Raw genomic sequence first — 22062 nt, 5'->3', positions numbered from 1 at the left:
CAGAGGTTACTGTGGAGCCCAGGATGGCCTTGAACTTGAAGTGCTGTACTCTGCCTTCTGGGAGCTGGGATTCTAGGCACATGGGACCATGCCTGGCTTTTCTTTCTTTTCCTTCTTACCCTCTCTTCCTAGAGACTCAGTGATTCTTGCTGTCCTGGAACTCTACATAGACCAGACTGCCTACTTCTGTCTCCTGAGTGCTGTCAGTAAGTGTGTGCACCCCACATCTGGCCAGAGTTCTTCTGTTCTGTGTGTAACTCTGTGTAACATGCTAATTTAAGTATATATAAATACAGGCACATATAATGTTTAATACATATGTGTTAAGATATATGAATAACTAAAATCAATTTATATAAGAAAAAATTATGAGACGGGCTCCCAGGCAGGTCTTCAACTTCCTATAGAACAGAGCTTAGCTTTTACCTCTTGATCTTCCCACCCCCCCCCTCACCTTCAAAGAATTGGGACTACAGGTATGTGGAAAATGCCCAGCTCAAATAATGTCTAAGTAAAACATTTCATATCCACTCTATATATTTGATTAATGTAAAGTTTTTATTTATGTATTCACGCAGTGCTGGGGACCAAACCAGCTTTGTGTGATATGGCCTGAGTTGACCCTTTCCTCCCTCATCCCTAATTTTTATTTTTTAAAAGAAAAGTTGGGCTGGAGAGATGGCTCAGTGGTTAAGAGCGCCAACTGCTCTTCCAGAGGTCCTGAGTTCAATTCCCAGCAATCACATGGTGGCTCACAGCCATCTGTAATGGGATCCGATCCGATGCCCTCTTCTGGTGTGTCTGAAGAGAGTGATGGTGTACATAAAAAAAAAGTCTTAAAGTAAACAAATCTTCAAATTTGATCACTCTCATTTACAATTTCATCATCATCTACGTGAGGGAGAGCGAGCGTAACTCAATTCGTAAGGCTTGTAAGAGGCCTTGGTTTCAATATCCAGAATAGGAAAGGAAGAAAAGGAGGGAGGGAGGGAGAACAGAGGAAGGGAAAGTTAGCAGCAAAGCTTTGACTTGAGAAGCAACAAACTGAGAGCTCTCTAGGTTCTCCTATGAACAGGCTTCTACAGGTTCAGAGCTCTGGACTCACTGAACTCACTCAGGCTAACATTTCAAGATGCACCGCGAACTCTTAGAGACATGGCTTTGCTTGAATTTATTCTTTGTCAATTTTTGGAATATGCACTTATCATTAACTTGTTATCAGTTTAATTTTTCTTTCCCTGAGGTAAGGCTGACCTTGACTTTACAATCCTCTCTCAGCTCTGGAATGTTGGGACTGCAGAGTGGCTCTAAGTTTAATATTCTATCCATGCAAGTTCTGGAAGGGCTGAAGTGTGATCATCTGTGTTTCTGAGAGAAGATATCTTCTACAGCTTTGTAACTGACATCTCACTGAGGTTCTTCAGACCCTCCTCACATGTTAGGCACAGTTTAATGCCTTCCTTTACAATGCCTTGCAGACACTTCAAAGTTTCACTTAGGCATCCATTTGAATGCTCAAATTAGCCACATCAATTTTGGTAGTTAGTTTCAATTATTTCTGGCAGAAAATGAGTCAGAAAGTTATTTTTTTAAAGCTCTACAAAATGAAAAATAGGCTTGATTTCTTTATTTTTTTTCTTTTTAGTTTTATAATTTTCATGTGTCAAAAATCAACTTGTTCTCTGAAGAGACACATGAGTATTCTAATAAATTAAAAAGTAACTTTTGAAAATATTTTAAATAAAAAATATAGTATCATACCATTTGATTAGCACAGACTTGTGAAGGAATTCTATAGTATCTGGAAGGAATGTCTGGGCACTACCAGCTTAACACAGCTTTTCTAATGGAGTCAAGCAACATCCCGTTTCAAGCCCTCAAAGAAAGTAGGAGCCAGACTATTGCTTGGCAGAGTACCAGCAATGCTCCATTGTGTAAATAAGCACGTGACTTAGAGCAGTAAACAGACTGGAAATGTTTCTGTCAGTTTCTGTTTCCTGTTGGCTAGGAAATGGCGTAGAAACATCTTGATTGAATGCTCTGCCCAGTAAAAACATGCCATTTTCGGTATAATACTGCACCACTGAAGTACTTCCTGACCTTAAAACGTTAGTAATTCATTAAACACACACTCAGTTAATTTTTTTTTTTTTGAGTGAAAATAACAAGACCATCCATTGCAGTCTAGGCTTACTATGTGTGCATGCTTACTAAATAATTCCTGTAGAAGGGTAAGGAGACTGTCCTTAGGGGACAGAAGGTGAGCAGTGAGTGAAAGAATCGCCTTTTTTCTCATGCTGACGGATCTAAATTTAGGTAAAGCATACTTCCTGTGGTAACTTTTCTCCTTGCTATGTTTTGATGCTAAACTGGCTCTGTGAAAGTGTCTTTTTAGATGAGGTTTGGGAGAGGGTGGAGGGCAGGTGAGCAAGCCTTCGTTAAGGAACATGTAATTCCTACTTTCTTCCCATCTTCAAACAACAGATTTATACTGACTCATACTTGTCTTTGTTTCTCAGATAATTTTGATTAGAAAATTATTTCTCCCCCCCCAAAAAAAACTCCAAGTGATTCAAAGACTTAAAAAATGAAACCAAACCAAACCTTTTGTTTGACATTTGTGAAATCATATATACCAAGTAATGAGAATTATCAGTGATCTCGCACTGAGGTCTCCCAAGTCACTGGTTTTCTGCTCTCCAGCATGGTAAGAGACCTAAGTGACACTGGTTATCTATGCCTGCCATTCTGAACTGCCACTACCTCTGCATCATCTCATCCAGTGCACCCCAGAAGATGAAAGCCAGGTTGTCACCATGGTTTTCACACCACACCACACAGGGCACTGCCATTAACTTTCTGTTGGCCTCAGTGGCCCAGCTCATGAGTCCACACCATTATAAAACAGCTGCTGCATAGACCTGCTGCTACCATCCGACTTTAGGATTATTCACCAATAATGTTAATGTCATCTTAGTCTGCTTCCCCGGTGAGCAACAGGGATGCCTGAACAATTGTATCTGTCCTCAGGAATGGAGGCAACTGTCGGCATCACAGTGAAAGAAATCAGAAGGTCAAGTCCTCAGAACCAGCTTGGCTGACAGGGACAGCCCCCAGTGCAGCCTCTGTGGGGTCAGGGGGTCAGGGGCTCACAGGCACAGTGTGGGATGGGAGTGCAGCTCTCTTGAAGCTGGTGATACTACCTTCGTACTTGCAACCCAACTTTCAAGGGCAGATTATAGGCCATTTTAAGGAGAGAGGCTCCTGTGACTTCTTCACTCCACAGTCAATGATAACATAAGAAAGAGTGCCAGTGGTCAGCCTGGGGAAGGTGAGGCCGGATCCTGACCTCCAGTCAGTCATGGCTTTCACCACTGCAGTCACTACAACATGTATCACTTGCTTTTGTAAGTCAGTAGAAATATCAGTGGTCTGCTCGCTCACTGTGGCACCTTACACACTAGAGTATTGTTGGGAATGGTTGAGGGGTCAGGGTTGAAATGTTGGAGAAGGATCAAATGTCAGTTTGGATGAAAACATTCCAGAGGTCTGTTGTACAACGTGGTGTAAACTGCAACCTATGTACATTGAAGACGACTCAGAAGAGTTTTAAAACGCTGCTTATTGGGCCGGGTGGTGGTGGTGCACGCCTTTAATCCCAGCATTTGGGAGGCAGAGGCAGGTGGATTTCTGAGTTCGAGAGTTCGAGGCTAGCCTGGTCTACAGAGTGAGTTCCAGGACAGCCAGGGCTACTCAGAGAAACCCTGTCTCGAAAAACCAAAAAAAAAAAAAAAAGCTGCTTATACCATAAAAATGATCAGCACATGGTATTTGATATAGTAACTAGTCTGATCTAGTCTGATAGTGGTATTTTACAGTGGATCATATTGTATAAGGATTGTTTTTTGTCAAAAATAAATAAATAAAAGAATGATTCTGAACATTATTTATTTTAAGTCCCCTGGATTGTTTCCAAGGTGTTAACTTTGGAGAGAAGCGCGGAGAGAATGTAACCCATTATTCTGGTTTTGAATCAATACATAATGGCTTTATATGTCTCCATCCATTTCCTCTGGTATGTTTTAACCAACAGTCAATGAGATTCCTGTACATTACTCAGAAGTATTCACAGAGAGGAACAAATAGATACTTAAGTTTGTTCTGATAAAGCTCTGGTCTAAGGAAGAAATTGCCACCAATATGGGTTCAGCTAACTACAGTCATGCTGCAGTTCATCCTGCTCACGCTTGTTTACATATGACTTATGACCTAAGAATGAATTTACCTTGCTCATAGCAAGAACGATGACCCTCCCCACCCCACCAAAAAACAATCAAAAGAATACTTTGTGCCCATCACAACTGTCTGCTCCAGGGTCTGTAAGTAAGTATCTGTAAAACTGTAGCAGAGCAACAGCCATACTTACTTGCTCAGTGTCCACAGCTGCTCTGGCCCACAGTGGCTGAATGTCTGAGAGCAAGCTACATGGTCTGCTAAGCCCATGTCTGTTCTGTGTAACATTGCAATGTAGAACACAGTTTCATGCAAAGTAACTGTTACAAGGTAAGGCCCACAAACACAAATACTACTTTTAGGGAGTTACAGATTGTCCCCTTGGAGGACTTCAGGGAGACGACATTAGAAAACTCACCTGGTCACTGGGCTCAAAGCTCACCTCCTCCTTCACAGTTTTCATAGCGATTAGTTTTGTGTTACTGGCAGGATCTGTCTTACTGTCCAGTCGCTCGAGTTTGGGGGTTATTTCCTGTAAACCAATATCTTTAGTATCATCTTTGTCGAGCAAATATCGCAGTAGTGCATTCTCTTTCTTCTTGGGGCTCGCTGGCTCCTGTTTGACAGTCACTTCTGACCCAGGAGCTGTGCTGCTGGACTCCTGGTTCAGCTCTTTCCCTGTGGCTTCTGCTGTCAGCTTGGCCAAGTCTACAGGGGAACTGCTGTCCTGTAAGAGTCTGTGCAAAATCTTATGCTTCTCCTTGAGCGAGGTGCCATGCGTGGAGCCAGGTCCAGGCAAGCTACCTGTAGAGTCCTTGTTTGTGTCCGACAAAGAGCTGGGCAAGGGGGAAGGCTCCATCTGGTCAGACTTGGTGGTCAGCAGCTGTAGGAGTTTGGTCTGCCCTTTGCTGTCATGCAGCCGGCTGTGTCCCTCAGCCCTGTCCCCGCTGGCTGCCTGGGGCATGCTCGAATCGTTGGGCCCTTTTTGTTCTTCAGGATGGCAGCTGGCCTCTGCTTGTCCAGTTGTACCTTCTGATGGCTCCCCATAAAGTCCAAAACAGTCTTTGGAGTCCAAACTTCCCATCTTGCTGAGTGGGGGAGGATTCATATTAACTGGGGAGTTTTGCAAATTGCCCATTTTTAGGTCCGGTGAAGCCAACGATGACCCTAGTGAGACCCCATGGCCCTCGCTGAGGGCTTGCAGTGCATTGAGGGAACTGTTGGTATAACTATGGCTATTTCCTGTGCTGCTGCAAACTCCCACAGGGGAATGCAAGCTTCCTGCAGGGGAAAACTGACTGGGTGGGATTCGAGGACTGCCAGCCACACCAGGGCTCAGGCGATGCCTTGGGGAGAGCACAGAGCTGGGTTGCCCTGGGTTCATGCCAGGGCTGCTTTGTGAGGGACTGTTCATTTTGAGTGCATAGTTACTACCCTGAGGAGTGGTTGCTTGCATGCCTGATACATGGTTCATGCCCCCAGAACCACCAAACCTGCCCATAGGCATGCCCATTTGTTCCTTTGGGCCATTCATAGGAAAATTTATATTGCTACCGAGGGTCATGTCCTGACCTGGGTTCCCACTGCACATGGCCTGATGGGCAGGACTGCTAGAGCTAATTGGATTCAATGGCTTCCCCATCGCTTGTCCAGTCAGATCCGGATTCATTACACACACATTCTGCTCTCTGTTACAATGAGGAAAGAAACATAAGTAAGATAAAAGGAGAAATACATGGTAAACTGTTACTAATTTTAAAAAATGCAGGGTCTCTTCTTTACAAAAACAGGCTACATTTAAAAGAAGCTGAGGCTTAGATGAAAACACCTGCATTTATGGGATAGACTGACCATGTACAGCTCTGGACTAAGAAGGATGCTTTTCAGGCAATGTGTTAAGATGCCTGTGGTTTTACTGAAGTGTGTATGGAGGTTAAGTTAGACTACTCTCATACTGAAATTTCAGTAAGGACAGAGGACATTAGGATGGTTTCAACTATGCATCTCCCTGACGAGCAACTGAGAGTGCCTACACACAGCCTTAGAGAAACTATCACAGAAGTACTATTGGAGTCAACCATTTGCCACAGTTTCAGCTCCCAGTAATGGGCACATCTGAGGGCCTAGAGGTTCTGATAGATGTCACTTGGTTCATGGTGGACAGAGGCCTTAGTGGGGAGCACCCTGCCCTAACTGTTAGAGAGATGGCCATTTCTTGATACAGAAAAGGTACTCTGACTGGTATTAGTTATATCAACTTGCCTCACAGATTCCCAACCATTTCCTCAATCCCTGCAGGCCAAAGGATAGAATATGGCTGTGGTAGGGTTCTGGAGTGACACAGTTTGTGATTTTAACTGGCCGCCATTCCAGGAAAATTCAAATCCATTTCCGTGATGCTTACAAGCAGGTCTCACAGAACCCAGGGCCTTTGCTTTAGTCTTGGTGGCTATTTATGAGTTACCAAACATGTTCAATGATTATCATATGTCAGCTTCAGTTGGGGTGGGTGGGTGAAATCACTGCGTCACAATTACTTTCAAATGGTTTCAGTTTGCGGTCAGATTTACTATTAGTTGGCAACTAGGCCTGCCTGATTTTTTTATTCCTGTACTAGAAAGCAAAATAATTGAGAAATCCAGTAAACTAGGACTCTTTAAGCAGAGCAACTGTAGATATCTCTTGGCAGCACCTCGTAAAGTTTCCCTCAGCATATACATAAACATTTATAAAATTTGAAATTCAATCATTTTCCCAAATGAGTATCTGAAACAATATGCTCTATGACATTTATTTTAAAATCAACATTTGTGTTTCTTTCTTTTACTATAGAAAACCACTCAATTTAAAGTCTAATGTGAAGAAATTAAACCCAAGAACAAAAATCAAAACTAGTTTAAGAATATCCATTTGAAAGATTAAGCATCCAGGATCAGAAATCTTAGCCCTGGCCTTCATGTTCCTGTTCTCACTGCTTTGCTCCCTGGGAACTTCCCTTCTTGACTGTAACAGGAAGGTGTAGCCAAGCCCTGTGCGTTCTTTTTCTGTTTTTATTTGTTTGAGACAGGATCTCTCTATGTAGTCCTGGCTGTCTTGGAGCTTGCTGAGTAGATCAGGCTGGCCTAGAACTCTCAGACATCCACCTGTCTCTGCCTCCAAGTATTGGGACTAATGCAATATAGTCCAGTCTGATGGTGTTTTCTTAGTGTTAAAGGTGAATGCAAAGGGCAGTCAGACTTTGTTGGTACAGTGCAGGGTCTCTAGCCGACAGTTACCAGCAATCTTAGTTTACAGTTTATAACACCATAGTCAAAAAAGGAAAAGCCTGGGAACCCGAGAGGCATTTGGGTGGCATACTGCTTCTGCAGCACATCTCTCAACAAGGGACAAGAAACTGAGGCCCAGTGTATGATTACCTGTGAAGCATGTGTAAAGATATGACAAGCTGAGGCTCATTAGTAGTCTGAGAACGGATGAGTTTGCTCTTGGTTTGTGCAGCAACGAGAGTGCCGTCAGACAAAGAAAAACGATAGATCTGACTGAACGCCAACCCTTGTCTCAGAACTGCAGGCACAAAAAGAAAACAAGACATGATTAGAACAAAAAGCTAAAGAAAAAAAATCAGAAAAGTGGAGTCAAGTGTCAAGGAAAGTGTGACAAGGTGCAACAGTGACTGGCTTCACTGGTTTTCCTAAGAGCAGGTTAAGAGTTACAGGTCATAACACATCCATTTAAAAAGCATAGCTACTTTTCAAAATACCAAACAGTGAATTAGTTTTTTTTTGTATGACAGAGAATAACAGCTTGAAAACTCAAACTGTCCTTTATTTTTAAAAATTTGTTTATATATTAAATTTTAGACTTATTTTTATTATATGTGTATTCATATTTTACTCAAATATATGTAAGTGAAACTGGAGTTACAGAAAGTTGTGAACCATCATGTAGGAGCTGGGAACGGAACATGGGTCATCAAGAAGAGCAGCTAGTGCTTTTAATGTTTCTCTAGGCTATCTCTCTAGACCCTAAATAAGTTCTTTTTTTTGTTGTTGTTGTTGAAATAAATTCTTTCTTAAACCAAATTATTATTATGGGGCAAAGAGAGTATAAACAGTTTGTCAGGTCAAAATAAGCCTTTCTATAATTTCTTACTAATATTAGAAAACACCATAAAAGCAACATAACCCCAAAACATGGTATGTCTAAGTACAATCCGCCTTTGCTTTCCTTTACAGTATTCCTTTTCAGGATGAGGTTTAAGATCCTGCATGTCTGAATGCTCATCCTCAGGTGACCTCTCTAGCCAACCGTCTCACACTTGCTTTGGCTTTGTGTGGTATGTCTTTCCTGCTCTGAACAATAGGAAGTAAAAGTGAAAAGCATCCTCTATCAAAAGAAAGCACTAAACACAACTGAAAGCCAAGCACCAACCTGAGCCAGTGCAATCGCTTTAACTTTTTTTTTTTTTTTTTTGGTTTGGTTTTTTTGAGACAGGTTCTCTGTGTACCCCTGGCTGTCCTGGAACTCACTCTGTAGACCAGGCTGGCCTCGAACTCAGAAATCCGCCTGTCTCTGCCTCTCAAGTGCTGGGATTAAAGGCGTGTGCCACCACCGCCCAGCGCTTTAACATTTTCTTAAAGGTCAGATAGTGCTATTGTTAAGACAAGTAATACAAAGTAAATCAACTGGATTAATATAATTTCTCTTAAAATAATCTTCGAGATTTTTAGAACTGTATTTCATAACAAACATTTCACATGACTTTGATTCAGGAAAAAGTGATAAAACTCAAGTTTAGTTTCTTAAATAATTTTTAAGAAAAGTATCATGTTTCTAATGAAATTGTTGTACAAACTTGGTAGGTTGAGGTACTTGCCCCAAGATGACCATGCAAATTCACCAGGTCAGAGAATTACTGCAAGGGGAGGGAGACTCTGATTTCTCCGTAAAGCTTCCCTCTGTGTTTGTCAAACAGCCCCTTCCTCCATCACCTCAGGCAGACAGGATACTGGGACACGCTGCCTTCAGGGATTCTACAGTGGCTGTGCTGGGGGTCACAGTTACTGTTCTATGCATGCTGCATTTTGCGTAAGAAGCATGTGGTCTAAAGGTAACAGAAATACAGCTGTGTAAAGGACTCACATTTTTAGTGGCTTATGATTTTACATTTTCTGCTGACCTTGGCTGTAATCTCTATCTAAAGACTTTTTCCATTTGGTCTGCATACTATGTTGCAATAATGAGTGAGCATACCTGATCCTTTAGGATGCTCCCCAACTCATAACCTTCCAGCAAATTTCCGCTAGACGCAAGTGGAAACTTCTAGATTACACGTTTCTTTTAAAAGTTATTATTTATAGTCACTTTTGAGGGGTTTGTAAGAGTGTGTACGTATGCTGTGTGTGCACCTATGTGTGCCTAGAGGATATGTATGACTGTGTAAATATGGTGTGTGTGTGTGTGTGTACCTGTGTGTGCCTAGAGGGTATGTATGAATGTGTAAATATAGTGTCTGTGTGTACCTGTGTGTGCCTAGAGGGTATGCATGAATGTGTACATGTGGTGTGTGTGTGTGTGTGTGCACCTGTGCTTAGAGAGCCCTAGCAATCCTGTCTCCATCTTCCACAGTGTGGGTGTTAGGTGAGCATGCAACCACACCTTTCTTTTTGAATTCCTGGTGATCTGAACTCAGGTCTTCATGACTAGTCAAGAGTCCTCTTACCCGCTGAGCTGCCCTAGGCTCCGCAGTCCCTGTTCTGTACATCTGTGTGCAGTTTCCCTTCAGTGGGTCCTGTCTCTAAACGCAGTCGAGTCTATGCATGTGGAACCAGGAAGCTAGGTAATTAAGTGTGGGGCACTGGGAACCCAGGGGCACTGAACATGTTTGCTAACAGCATTTCTTTAACTTCTGTTTCTATTCCAGGCCTTATCTAGTGAAATGCCAGCTTAAATATTGATTTCTGTCAAATGTACCATCTATATTTGCCCTTATTCTAGCAGTAAGAACAACATTGGAAGGTATGAAATGTTTGATCATTTACTTAATTTTAAAGAAATGAGGGTGAAAAAGATGCAGGTGTGGGGAGCAAATGAATTGGTCAGAGCACATTTACTATGTCTGTGCTTTTTCATTAAGTGGCTTCAAAAGCATAAAGCTTCAATGTACAAACCTGACTGGTTAAAAAGCCAAGGCCATGATGTACACTAAATGGATGACAAACTACATCTCTGTTTGCCACAGCTTAGTTACAGAGCCTGTCTGCAGAGCAGAATCATCCATGTGAGACATTAGTCTCATGTGGTGCAGAGCATGTGCTGGCCAGGACCCTGTCCCACTCAACACCTATAAAGTGCACAGGGGAGGGCTTGGTGTGGGGGTGACGAGATACACAGGAAGACAAGGCCATGCAACGGCACTGTTCATTCAGGGCTGTGACAGACTGCAAGATGGCTGGAGTGTTGAGTTTGCTTCCAGCTGTTCTTTTAGTCTGTGACCCAGCGCAGGGCTTGTTGCTTCTCCGGGCCTTCTGGAAACTTCTGGAATCTGCTGTTTACATCACAAAGGAGAGTTTGGGATTTATTAGCTCTTGAAAATCCCATCTATTCTTCCTTCCAGACTGCTCTTATGAACTTGATCCTATTTCTTAGATTATACAAACCTTGGTTATCTTGTCATGCATCCAGAAGTAGGAGGATCACAGAAAATGACTGCTTTCTCCATCTTTGTGATATCAACACCTCTTGTTTTATTTCATCAAGTAGCTTATTGGGCTGGAGAGCACCAGCAGAGGACACAGAAGCTCTGTGAGGCGAGCTTCAGGCATCTCCTGTTGATAGGACATCCCCACAGGAAGCAATGGTGTGAAGGTCACTTAAAGTAGTATGCAGAGAGGCCTACCTTCATGATGATGCCTCTTGGCGTATGACAGAGACTCCCCTTCATGCTGTGTATGGAATTTCTGAATACATCTTCTCACCAGATCCTCCCAGCCTGGCTTCATGGCGGCTCTCATGGTGCTAGTGTCCAGAGAAGTGATCTTGCCTGAGAGAAAACAGCAGACATTACAACACAGATTTTTCAGAGAAACAACTAACATTCAGGAAAACAGATTTACTTACCGTTATAGACTGTATCTTCGGGGACTGGTCTCATGTAAAATGGCACAGTTTATGCGGATGACCTCTATCTTCCTGTGTCCTTTCTATTTTATTCATCTTAATTATTTCTGATTTTTATACAGATTTTCTTGTATAGTCCAGCATCATCTGGAACTCTGCCTTATCTCCAATTAATATATTCTACACAGAACAATGATACTTTAAAAACTGAATTGTTCTGTTCTAGGGTTGGTGGATCACACAGAGACAGAACTGCAGAAATGGAAAGCCTGCTGTTTGGAGCTGGCAGCCCAAATACACTTCCACCTCCAGGGAGGAGCACCGTGAAGAAAGTCCCTCTCTCTGAGGGCCTGCTGCTCCTCAGCGCCTCTCCTCAGCAGGTAAAGGCCACCACACAACCTCTCAACACTGCGGTCTCCAGAGACAGTTACTATATTCAGGTACCTATGCATTTTCAAATGACCACTTTTGTCTTTTCTGACAGGAATTTACCTTGGAGGTCCTGGCGGGTGGTAAAGCTTTCTGATGAGGGAAGGGCTGGTCTTTCCTTCATGGGGACTCTTCGTGCCACACAAATCAAGCAGGACTGCAAATCTTAAGTAAATAAGACACAATTGTTTCTCATATTTGTAGTAATCAAATCAACTCAAATATTTATGACAACACAGCCTGGTAAATGAGTGAGACTTGCCTGGTTCTCAGCTTCTCACTGGCTTAATTCTCAGTTTGACTATAGTGGGAGGTGGCTGCTAGGATGAGCTGGAGCAGAGGGGCAGATGCCGAAACTACAGTGGTAAGAGTCTACCCACCAAGCCAGAGGTAATGATTGGAAACTACCTCCTCAGTGATGAAAAGTATGGGATTCATTTTTTTGCTAAGTCATTGAGTGTAAAAGCAAAGTTAATTCATAATAAAGTAAACAAAACAAAAAGACAGAACTAAAATCAGATACAGTTGGGAAGGAGTTTGCTTCTCAGTTTCAGGATTACACTTAAACTCTGTAGGTGCATGAGGATATCAAGGTGAGCTGAACAAAGATACACAAACTCCACTGGACATAGGAAATGCACCAGATGCACTGCCGGACATTTAACCTCATCCCTACTTCAACATTTCAAAATTTTTATTTATTTGTATAGACACTTTGCCTGTCTGTGTATAACTTACATGTCTGCTGTATGTGGAGTCCAGAAGAGGGTGACAGATCCCCTGGCATTGGACTTATAGATGGTTGTGAGCTACCATGTGGGTGCTGGGAAGGGTCCTGTGGAAGTGCAGTGAGTGTTCTTAACTGCTGAGCCACCTCTCCAGTCCCATTTTCATTGTTTTCTGCATGGGGGCTCACTTCTGGAGAATAGGGACATGTCTTATATAAGTGTATAGCACGCAGAGCACATTGTATGGCTCTTTCAAGTTAAAAGAAAGGCTGACAAAAGGGCTGCCACAGAAGTGAAGCAGGCTTTTCACACCATCTCACAGCACAGGGTCCTCACACCATCTCACACCACCCATGAGGTCCTCACACCATCTCATTGCCTACGGGCTTGCAATCATTCATCTGTAAACTTGGGAAGCATTCTTTCTTTTTTTTGGGAGGGGGAAGAATATCTCAAGTAATAGCTGGTGTCTTTGGGTTAAAATGTAATTGTCATGGGAAGGAAGTGGGGTATGTGGCTTAGTGGTTGAACCCTCCCTACCATGTCTAAGACCAGGAGTATTTTAGCTACAGTAAAAGGAAGAAAAAAAAATAAAAGAAAGAAGCCCTTGCTTTTTATTAAACAGTTTTTTTTTTTTTAAAGGCAAGGGTCTTGCTATGCCACTCTGCCTCACCGGCAACTCATTTGTAGACCAGGCTGGCCTCAGGCTTACAGTGCTCCTCCACCTCTATCCTGTGCTGGGATCACCTTAAAGGCACCTGATCCTATCCGAGTGCCAAGATTAGAGGCATGCACCACCACACTCTGTCTTAAAATCGAATTTCATTAATGAATTTGTAGACAGAGTCTACTACATCTTGGTTGGACATCACACTTGCTGTGTGTGGCCATGCATGACCTTGACTTTTCTGACTCACCTGGCTGTATCTCCTGTGTTTAGGATTATAGGGGGTACATCACAATGATTAATTTTACGTGGGTTTGGGGTTTGGGCGTTCTACACAAGCACTTTACCAACCAGCTCCACCTCAACCAGAGTCCACATTTTCCTCTTCAGTGCAGAGCATTGAGTCGGCATGGCTGCCTTACTCACCTGTGGAACATCACGGATGAGGCTGCAGTGTTCGCTTTCTTGTTAAGTGACCAGAACTAAACTGGTCACATCTAAGCAAAGACTCATTTGAAATACCATTTCTCTATAATAGCTCTTTGGAACTTCTCTCTGATAAAATTTAAGAACATTTACACATGTTTTTTTTGTTTGTTTGTTTTTTTGTTTTTTTGAGACAGGGTTTCTCTGTATAGCCCTGGCTGTCCTGGAACTCACTCTGTAGACCAGGCTGGCCTCGAACTCAGAAATCCGCCTGCCTCTGCCTCCCAAGTGCTGGGATTAAAGGCGTGTGCCACCACAGCCCGGCGTCATTTACACATTTTAGTTAAGCAGTACTACACTAGTATTCAGTGGCTACTATAATTCAGCCATCGTCATAAGCTCTGTGTGTATGTGTGCACACACGCTGAGAACAGAACTCAGGTAAGTACTCCATCTCCGAGTTACATGCCACTCATTCTGTACCAGATTCTGATGCTCACATTGGTAATTTGACTTAATAAATTGATACACAGAGAAGTGAAGAAATTTGTCCAGAGCCAGAGCTGATGGCTGATTGGGGGTTGTTCTGCCTGATTATCCACTAGATTATTTCATTGCACTGCTAGTCAACAGCTCTTTCCTTCTGTAACTCCCAGAGTGCTTTCCCCACCAACATCTTATACTACAGAGGGACACTTAGTGACTGGAAGGCAGGATGGGGTGACACGAGCATCTCATTATGGGGAGTAACTCAGCATGCTTATGTCTCTGAAGGCCCACACTCTCGGTTCCTGTTTGCCCTCTCTGCTGCTGTAGCACAGTGAAGGCCTGGTGTGCACAGATAATTACATAGATTGATTGTTACTCCCAGGAAAGTCTATAGAAAAATGCTGCTTATACCCATGTGCGGGTTTTCTGGGGCTGTGGCATACAATTTACATTAGTATTCAAAGCAACCCAGGATCCCCTAAACTGCCACTGTCAGAGGTGCAGAAGTGCCACGGTCACCAGGAACACATGCTATTTACATGAGAACATAACTGAAATCAACCCTGATGCAGTTTTAAGTGCTGGCTTCAGATCTGAATCCTGGCTGCTGTGCTGGACCTGCACTGGACCACTTATATCACCACAAAGATTTTCAAATCGAGAACAGCTCAGAGGTAGAATACTGCTTAGCACGTGAGGGTCCAATGACCAATGTTGTAGAGAAAAAAGAAAACAAAACAAAAACAAACAAACAAACAAAAAAGGAACCTCAAAAAGAATAAAGATGGGAAAGAGTCAGAAAGTTGCCAGCCAGAGCTGTGCACAGGAGGGAGGTGCAGACATGTGACCTCTCTCCCAGGGCCATCCTACCTTCGCCTTCCTCTTTGATAGACTTTGGCTGAGACACAGCGAAGCACTGCATCGTCTCATATTTCTGATGTGCTTCCTGGTTATCATGGCCTTCCTCTTCTGAATCTGGCAAAGGCTTCACCAGCATCCGACAGTTGAAGGTATGGCTGTTCCGCCTGGGAGGTTCTCCAGACCAAGATGCCCCATTCACTGCGAGGCAAAAGCGACCCGAGATTACAAGGAAAAACAATAGCCTCCAGGGCTGCTGCACTATTAAGAGGGTGTAGGGGGAGCACAAGGACTTTGTACCTCAGAAACTTGGGGTTTTCACACAACTAGACTACAGAGCCCCCCCCCCCCTTTTATCAAAGGTCATGCCCTGACTACATATTACTAAAAGACTGCACACTCTATTTTTGGGGTTCTATCTTTGATTTCTTGGAAATATAGTACATTCTGCTTGCATTCTAGTTTTCAAGGTGCAAACATCACTCAAAACTTTGCGAATGGCACCAACTGTAACAAGCGCCAATGTTTTTCAGAGGACTTGGATGGCAGGAGTTAGCAGCATGAGAGCAACCTTGACATATAATCCAAACCTCACTGAGCAGCCCACCCTGCCCAGCTGGCTGGACTGTCCTCAATCCACCCTGAGGACCACATGGATGTCTGTTCTTGGTGCTTCCACTAAGCGTCTCCCTTCTGAGCTACAGCATAACATGGCAGGGTGCTCGCTCTGTGAGAGACACCCCAGTTTCTCGGGCCTCCTCTGATACAAACTGCTTCTCACAGAAACTTAGGGGAGTTCTTTCTAACAAGTCTGCTCCTGAGCCACCCGATTACAGTCTACCTTAAGTGTTCACATAGACTTCCTTAGTGGATCTGAAAGTGCTTGAAGACAAAGTACTGATACTGTGTCAAGTGAAAACAACTTTCTCTTCTTGTCAAAATTAAAACATATATATTTAAGAAACAATTGTGGGGGACTGGGAGACGAGGGGACGCTGATATTGGGATGAAAAGAAAGAAAGAGTTCCCTGACGAAAGGAAAGGCATCAATATCTTCTGAAACACAGAGTGTTAACTGAGCAAGTGTTAATGACCCCTAGAGAAATGTGCAGCCATCAGAAGCGCCCGGAGTAGAATCTAGAATCGCCTTAACTTTCAAGTAGAATCTGGAGTCCTTTTCTTTACCATCCCCAATAAAATGGCAAATTTAAGGAAAGCAGTCACTGGCCAGACAGAGCAACAGGGACAGAGGTGCCACAGTGGACCCAGGCCAAGGCTTTAGCATTTCTGAAATCTATTTACATAACAAGACCCAGTCCGGTTGACACTAGGAAGTGAGTTGACACTAAAGAGGCACAGGTGAGGCCAGGTGGAGGGCTCTGTGGATAGGAAGTAACAAGTACAAGTCCTCTGAGGAACAATTACTGAAGAGATCGGAAAATTAGTTACTTCAACTATGAAATCCATTTTTTCACATTTACCAGACTGAACAGAAGAATTCCCTACAGGTAAGTACTCACACATCTTAGGGGACTGCTGCATTCACAAAAACCAAAGCATTTTATCCTCATGAAGCAAAAGCAGCCATAATGGTAAATATATGGCTAACTATAAGACTAGCACATACAAACAGTTTCAAGAAAAAGAATACTTGTCAAATCAGGAATGACCTTACTAAGCACTAAAATATGTACTCTGTTTTATCTGTGAAGATATTCCTAACAGTGAGAATATTAAAGAACCACTAGAAAGTGCAACGATCCTCTATAGCCGGCCCATTCTGTGAGCCACAAACTGCCAATGGCAGCCCACACTCATCACGGGCACTTCTGAACAGAATCTATAAGAGAAGCAGCAATCAGGACAGAGGTCAGGAAGCTCGGAGGGAGGGGAACAGTGGAGGGAGGGAGGAGGGACAGACACACGTGAGAGCTGAGGGGCTGTGCCCTGCAATGACAGCTGCAGAGCTGCTCAGGAGACTAACAGGAACCAGTCTTCTGGAGTCAATATACTAGTTGTCTGTGCCACTGTGCCTGTGTCTGTTTTTACAATACCACATACACACATATTCTTTTTATACACAGAACTCAAGGGAGCCAAATCTCAAACATGTCTTGGCCCATTCTTTGGATGGTGGGCAGAGGGGAAAGGTGGCAACTTGCTTTAAAATATAAATAAGATCAACAGTGCATCCAGGAGCAGCATTGGCAGATGCCCCTTCCTTCCATGGCTCTCTCTGAATGCTTATGGTTGCTGACATGCCTATGACAACAGGCTCTGCTGACTCACTCTCACCAGGAAAGTCTGTGAGAGCAGTGTGAGGCAGTGGGAGCCGCGGACATTTACCCATGGACTTTGGCAGCAGGTTCTTGACAAATTCAGTGTGGTCTCCAACATGCAGGATGCTATAGACGCTCTTGTTCATCAGTTCTTCCTGGTTATACCGTAGATACTGTGTCACATTCTCTGACACAAACACCACATTACCTTCTAGGTTCACAACGAAGAAGAACCCATCAAGGGCCTAAGGACAAAGACCAACGGTATTAGAAAGAGCACAACATAAAAACACTCAGCCGTCATGGGGGAACCGGTTCTTCAAGAAAAAGAGATCTCCCATGCTCTTCAGAAACGATTAACACATGTTCTCTTGGGAATAGAAATGATTCCATTCTAGTCAATGGAAGAGAGGGTAGATTAGGGTCTGCTGTTAAAACCAAAGAAGAAACATGAAGTCTGTTAATCTGCCAGGAGATAACTGTTGCCACATAACCAGAGTGGGATGGGGAGCACACCACAGGGCTCAGTATGGGAGTCAGGGTGCCAGCCCATACACTGTCACTGCTTCTGTATGGCTTATGCTGAGAGGAAGGAGCCGGTGCTAACATTTTCCCTCAGTTTAAAAATAAGTATCAAGGGAAATCCCTAATTTTTACAACTTTTAAGATGGCCAGGATTTAAGTGAAATCACAGATGGTCGCAGACCTTCGAAGCAACATCCAGCCTTCACCGTCTGGTGTGCAGGGAAGGACCTGGGCAGGCTCTCTGGCGGGGGTGTGAATGGGGACGGTGGCATGGTGAGAGTGCTAATCTCTCCAGAAAAAGAAGGGGGTGGCCAAGCCAGCTCAGTGCTCTCACTCCATGTGCCACCTATGTCTAGATGACAGAAAGAGATTGGTCTGAAGAATCTTAGGAAGGAAGGTAATTGGCAGCTCTGGGTGTGCTCACTGTGCTATGGGCACATGGTGTCCTCCTAATGTCCTCTTGTCCAAGTCACAGAGGGGATCAGGGTTTGTGGAAGGAAACATTCACACAGTCCGCAGCGGAGCCACTCCTGACTCCAGGGGGCTGGACGCCCAACCCTTCCAAGTCTGCCCTGGCAATGGCAGCCCCGTGTCTGGTCACTTCTCTCCCACTCCGGATGCTTGCTCAGACAGATCAGAGTTCACAGACGAAGAGCTGGACACGTGTCAAAGCTAAACTCTCAGTCAGTCGATGCCACTTAGGCTCTTCAGCTACATATGTACCACACGTGTAACATGAATATAACATGCCCAGCCCCTACACAGTGGGAACGGACCGCCTGAATGCTTGGCCCACCCAAGGCTGTTTATATAAGAGGCTTCTGTTTTATCAGATTAGATTCCATCAATCTAAAACTGATACAAGGGTACAAATGCGAAGTTGTTTTAAGAAAAAGTAAACTGGGTGTGGTGGCATTAGCCACCTGAGCTACAGCAGAAGAATTGCTGGGAATTCAAGGACCTGTCTTGTAATTATAACAACAACAAAAAAGCAACAACAATGAAACTCAAACCAAAGCAAACAAAAAAACCACTGCTTGGCTTTAGACTTTTCTTAACTACTCTGTCAGATTTCTCTATAACAGGAGCCACATTCAGGGTAAAGCAAGACTATAGAAACCTAAGTGGCCACCAACACAGGCTGTACTAAGCTGTGTACACTTGCAGAGGCACAACAACAGCCGTGGCACTTACAGATCTCCTGTCCCTTCTCTCACTGCCACTGCTGGGTGGTCAGCAGAGTTCAGGCATTCAATCCTGCATTTCCAGTTTGGCTGTGCAAGAGCACGGGGTTTCTATGACATGGTACCGTGGTAAGAAGGTCATTTGTGGAAGAGCACAGGGCTTCCACGGCATGGTACCGTGCTAAGAAGGTCATTTGTGGCCTAATAAAATTAAAAGATGAAAGTGGCTCGTCTTATAAAACTGTTTGTTTTGTAAAGCTCACTATGATATGCTCTGATGAAAAGAGCCGACAGTGCTTCTGTTGCCTAGCAACTGCTATGCTATGATGCAAGCATGAGTCTGCATCTATGCCTCGGAATGGCTCTACAAGCACACACTTTCCCTGTTTAAAGGTTTCCATTTAAGTCATAGGCCATTAGATTCAGGCACTTCCTCCATGTACTCCATTCTCAGAAGGTTATTTTCAAACAGCAAACATTGTGGTTTGATTTTATGAGCTCAGGACCAACAACCCAGTCTCTACAATGAATGAACTTGTTGCAAGGGCTAAGCTACAGCCTGGCTTGCTCTAAGCATTTCTTTTCAGAATCCTCAAAGTCTTCCTTGGAGTTTCAGTGTTATTTCCCACTTCCTAGACATAATGAATAAGCAGCTATATGGAAAGACTCCAATTAAATTTCTGCTTAAAATTCAGAAATCTTTCCAAAGAAAGCAATCTCTTTCTTTTTATGTCACTGTAAACAGTCCCCTGGTCACCACTGTTTTTACTGCTCTTACAGTAAGCATGTGGCACATGCCCCTCTGGCTGTGTTTAGTATGGAGAAGCTGACTAAGTGTTGTGCCATTGCACCTGGGGGCCAACCTGGGTCATGCAAAGCCTCTCCACTGGCAGCCCCAGCCTCAGGGAATGAATTTTGTTATTTTTAAATGCAAAGACTAGGTGAGGAGAGCTTTATTCTCTTATCTCCAGCTCCCAGTTATACAGTAGATCCCCACAGAATTAGGTTTTCTAGAAACAAAAACCATCTTATGAGAAAAGGGACAAGGTCAAGAGAGTACTAGCTAGCTTTGTTTTAAAAATCCTAGTCCTGAACTCCATGAGCCCACTGCAGTAGACACAGAGCAGGCTGAAAGCTGCAGTTCTGGCCACATGGTCCTTCATGCTCTGAGCAGAGTACTACAAGAACTAAGACAATTTATATCTCAGGCAGCTCTGTCTCTTTATTCATTGCTATTTCTTCTATCATCTTAACATGGCCTACATCTTGCATTTTAATTTTGACAGAGGGACAGCAAAGCACTTTGAGTTTAGTACTCATTAATAAAAACAAGGGGGATTTTATAAGCCTGAAACAGTAGCGGCCTAAGGTCCTAAGACCAGTCACTCTGTTATGCTTTTAAAAAGTTCCTTCTTCCTATTTCAACCTTCATTTCTATGAGAAAAAACACACTAGTTGGAATTAACACCCCTAAAAAGCACAAACCTCTTTGGTTCTCTCCTTTTAAACTGTCTATACAGTCCGAGGCACATGGCCACGTGGACCCTGAACCTGAGGAACAGGGTGCCACAGTCTAATTGGATGTCCAAGCTCAGCTTTGGAAAACAAGTGTTCAACTGACGATTAAAATCTGCACTTCATATTCTCATCTGATTGAATTCTATGTTGTCCCACATATATAGAATGTTGCTGGAGGCAAGAACTCACAGACAGACATATCCACTTACATTAGTAAGCACAGAGTGTAGATTCTCCTTAAATTATATATACTTGAATCTAAATGCAACACATGGATACTAAAACATTTATGATACAAAACAATGAGGGTATGGTACCTCAAACATCAAAACGATGGAGGTGTGGTACCTCAAGCATCAAAACCCTGGGGTGTGGTACCTCAAGCATCAAAACCCTGGGGTGTGGTACCTCAAGCATCAAAACCAAATAGGGGTGTGGTGCCTCAAACATCAAAACCAAATAGGGGTGTGGTACCTCAAGCATCAAAATCATGGGGTGTGGTACCTCAAGCATCAACCTAAATAGGGGTGTGGTACCTCAAGCATCAAAATCATGGGGTGTGGTACCTCAAACATCAAAACCAAATAGGGGTGTGGTACCTCAAGCACCAAAACCAAATAGGAGTGTGGTACCTCAAGCACCAAAACCAAATAGATGTGTGGTACGTACCTCAAACATCAAAACCAAATAGGGATGTGGTTCCTCAAGCATTAAAACAAAATAGAGGTGTGGTACCTCTAACATCAAAACCAAATAGAGGTGTGGTACCTCAAGCATCAAGATCATGGGGTGTGGTACCTCAAACATCAAAACCAAATAGGGGTGTGGTACCTCAAGCATCAACCTAAATAGGGGTGTGGTACCTCAAGCATCAAAATCATGGGGTGTGGTACCTCAAGCATCAAAACCAAATAGGAGTGTGGTACCTCAAGCATCAAAACCAAATAGATGTGTGGTATGTACCTCAAACATCAAAACCAAATAGGGGTGTGGTTACTCAAGTATCAAAACAAAATAGAGGTGTGATACCTCAAACATCAAAACCAAATAGGGGTGTGGTACCTCAAGCATCAAAACCAAGTATAGGGGTATGGTACCTCAAGCATCATAGGCCCCAGTGCGTCCTTGTCGATGACACCCTGCCCCGTGGATGACACATCTGACTTCTGCACTTCATCTATGTTGGCAGCTGCTGCTTTCTCTGCAACAAATGTAAGAGCAAATTAAATAGTGGTGCTATCTCAAGGCACATCAACACCAAAATCTCTGGTGGGATCAGATGTGCCTATAAATGAATCAGAGTGTATCCAGCTGCCCCTGGAGGACAGGAATGGCTGGAAGGAGGGACCACATGGTACCTTTCACCTCCAGAATGCGTGTATCAGATCTCCTTTCAGGCTTTGGAGAAAATGAGTTTAGAGGTTTCATGATGTCCCTCGCAGACATTTAAAAAAATATAGATTATGAAACCGAGTATCCTATGGCACAATTAGTTTCCACTCAAGAGACTCTCTAAACTAGGATAAGGGGGTGGGGAGAGGTCCTATTGCTCAGAGTTCAGTAGCATCATTTGGAACATGTCTGTACACTTCTGAGGAAGAAATAAC

The 22062-nt window shown here is 43.5% G+C and overlaps 1 protein-coding gene across 1 annotated transcript in view; it reads right to left on the bottom strand.

Moving 5' to 3' along the window:
- Positions 1-22062, bottom strand: part of Ncoa2 (nuclear receptor coactivator 2) — a 231436-nt gene that overhangs the window by 32232 nt on the left and 177142 nt on the right. The window contains exons 5-11 of the mRNA XM_028769101.1: positions 21553-21656; positions 17296-17473; positions 14962-15150; positions 11845-11946; positions 11132-11275; positions 7650-7797; positions 4652-5921 (exon numbers count right to left, since the gene is read on the bottom strand). Coding sequence (XP_028624934.1) covers positions 4652-5921; positions 7650-7797; positions 11132-11275; positions 11845-11946; positions 14962-15150; positions 17296-17473; positions 21553-21656 — 2135 coding nt within the window. The remainder of the gene's footprint in view (positions 1-4651; positions 5922-7649; positions 7798-11131; positions 11276-11844; positions 11947-14961; positions 15151-17295; positions 17474-21552; positions 21657-22062) is intronic.

Source organism: Grammomys surdaster, unplaced genomic scaffold (assembly GCF_004785775.1).
Source record: "Grammomys surdaster isolate TR1022 unplaced genomic scaffold, NIH_TR_1.0 64, whole genome shotgun sequence".
NCBI classification, from domain to species: domain Eukaryota; kingdom Metazoa; phylum Chordata; class Mammalia; order Rodentia; family Muridae; genus Grammomys; species Grammomys surdaster.
This window is presented reverse-complemented; position numbering and strand designations above follow the sequence as displayed.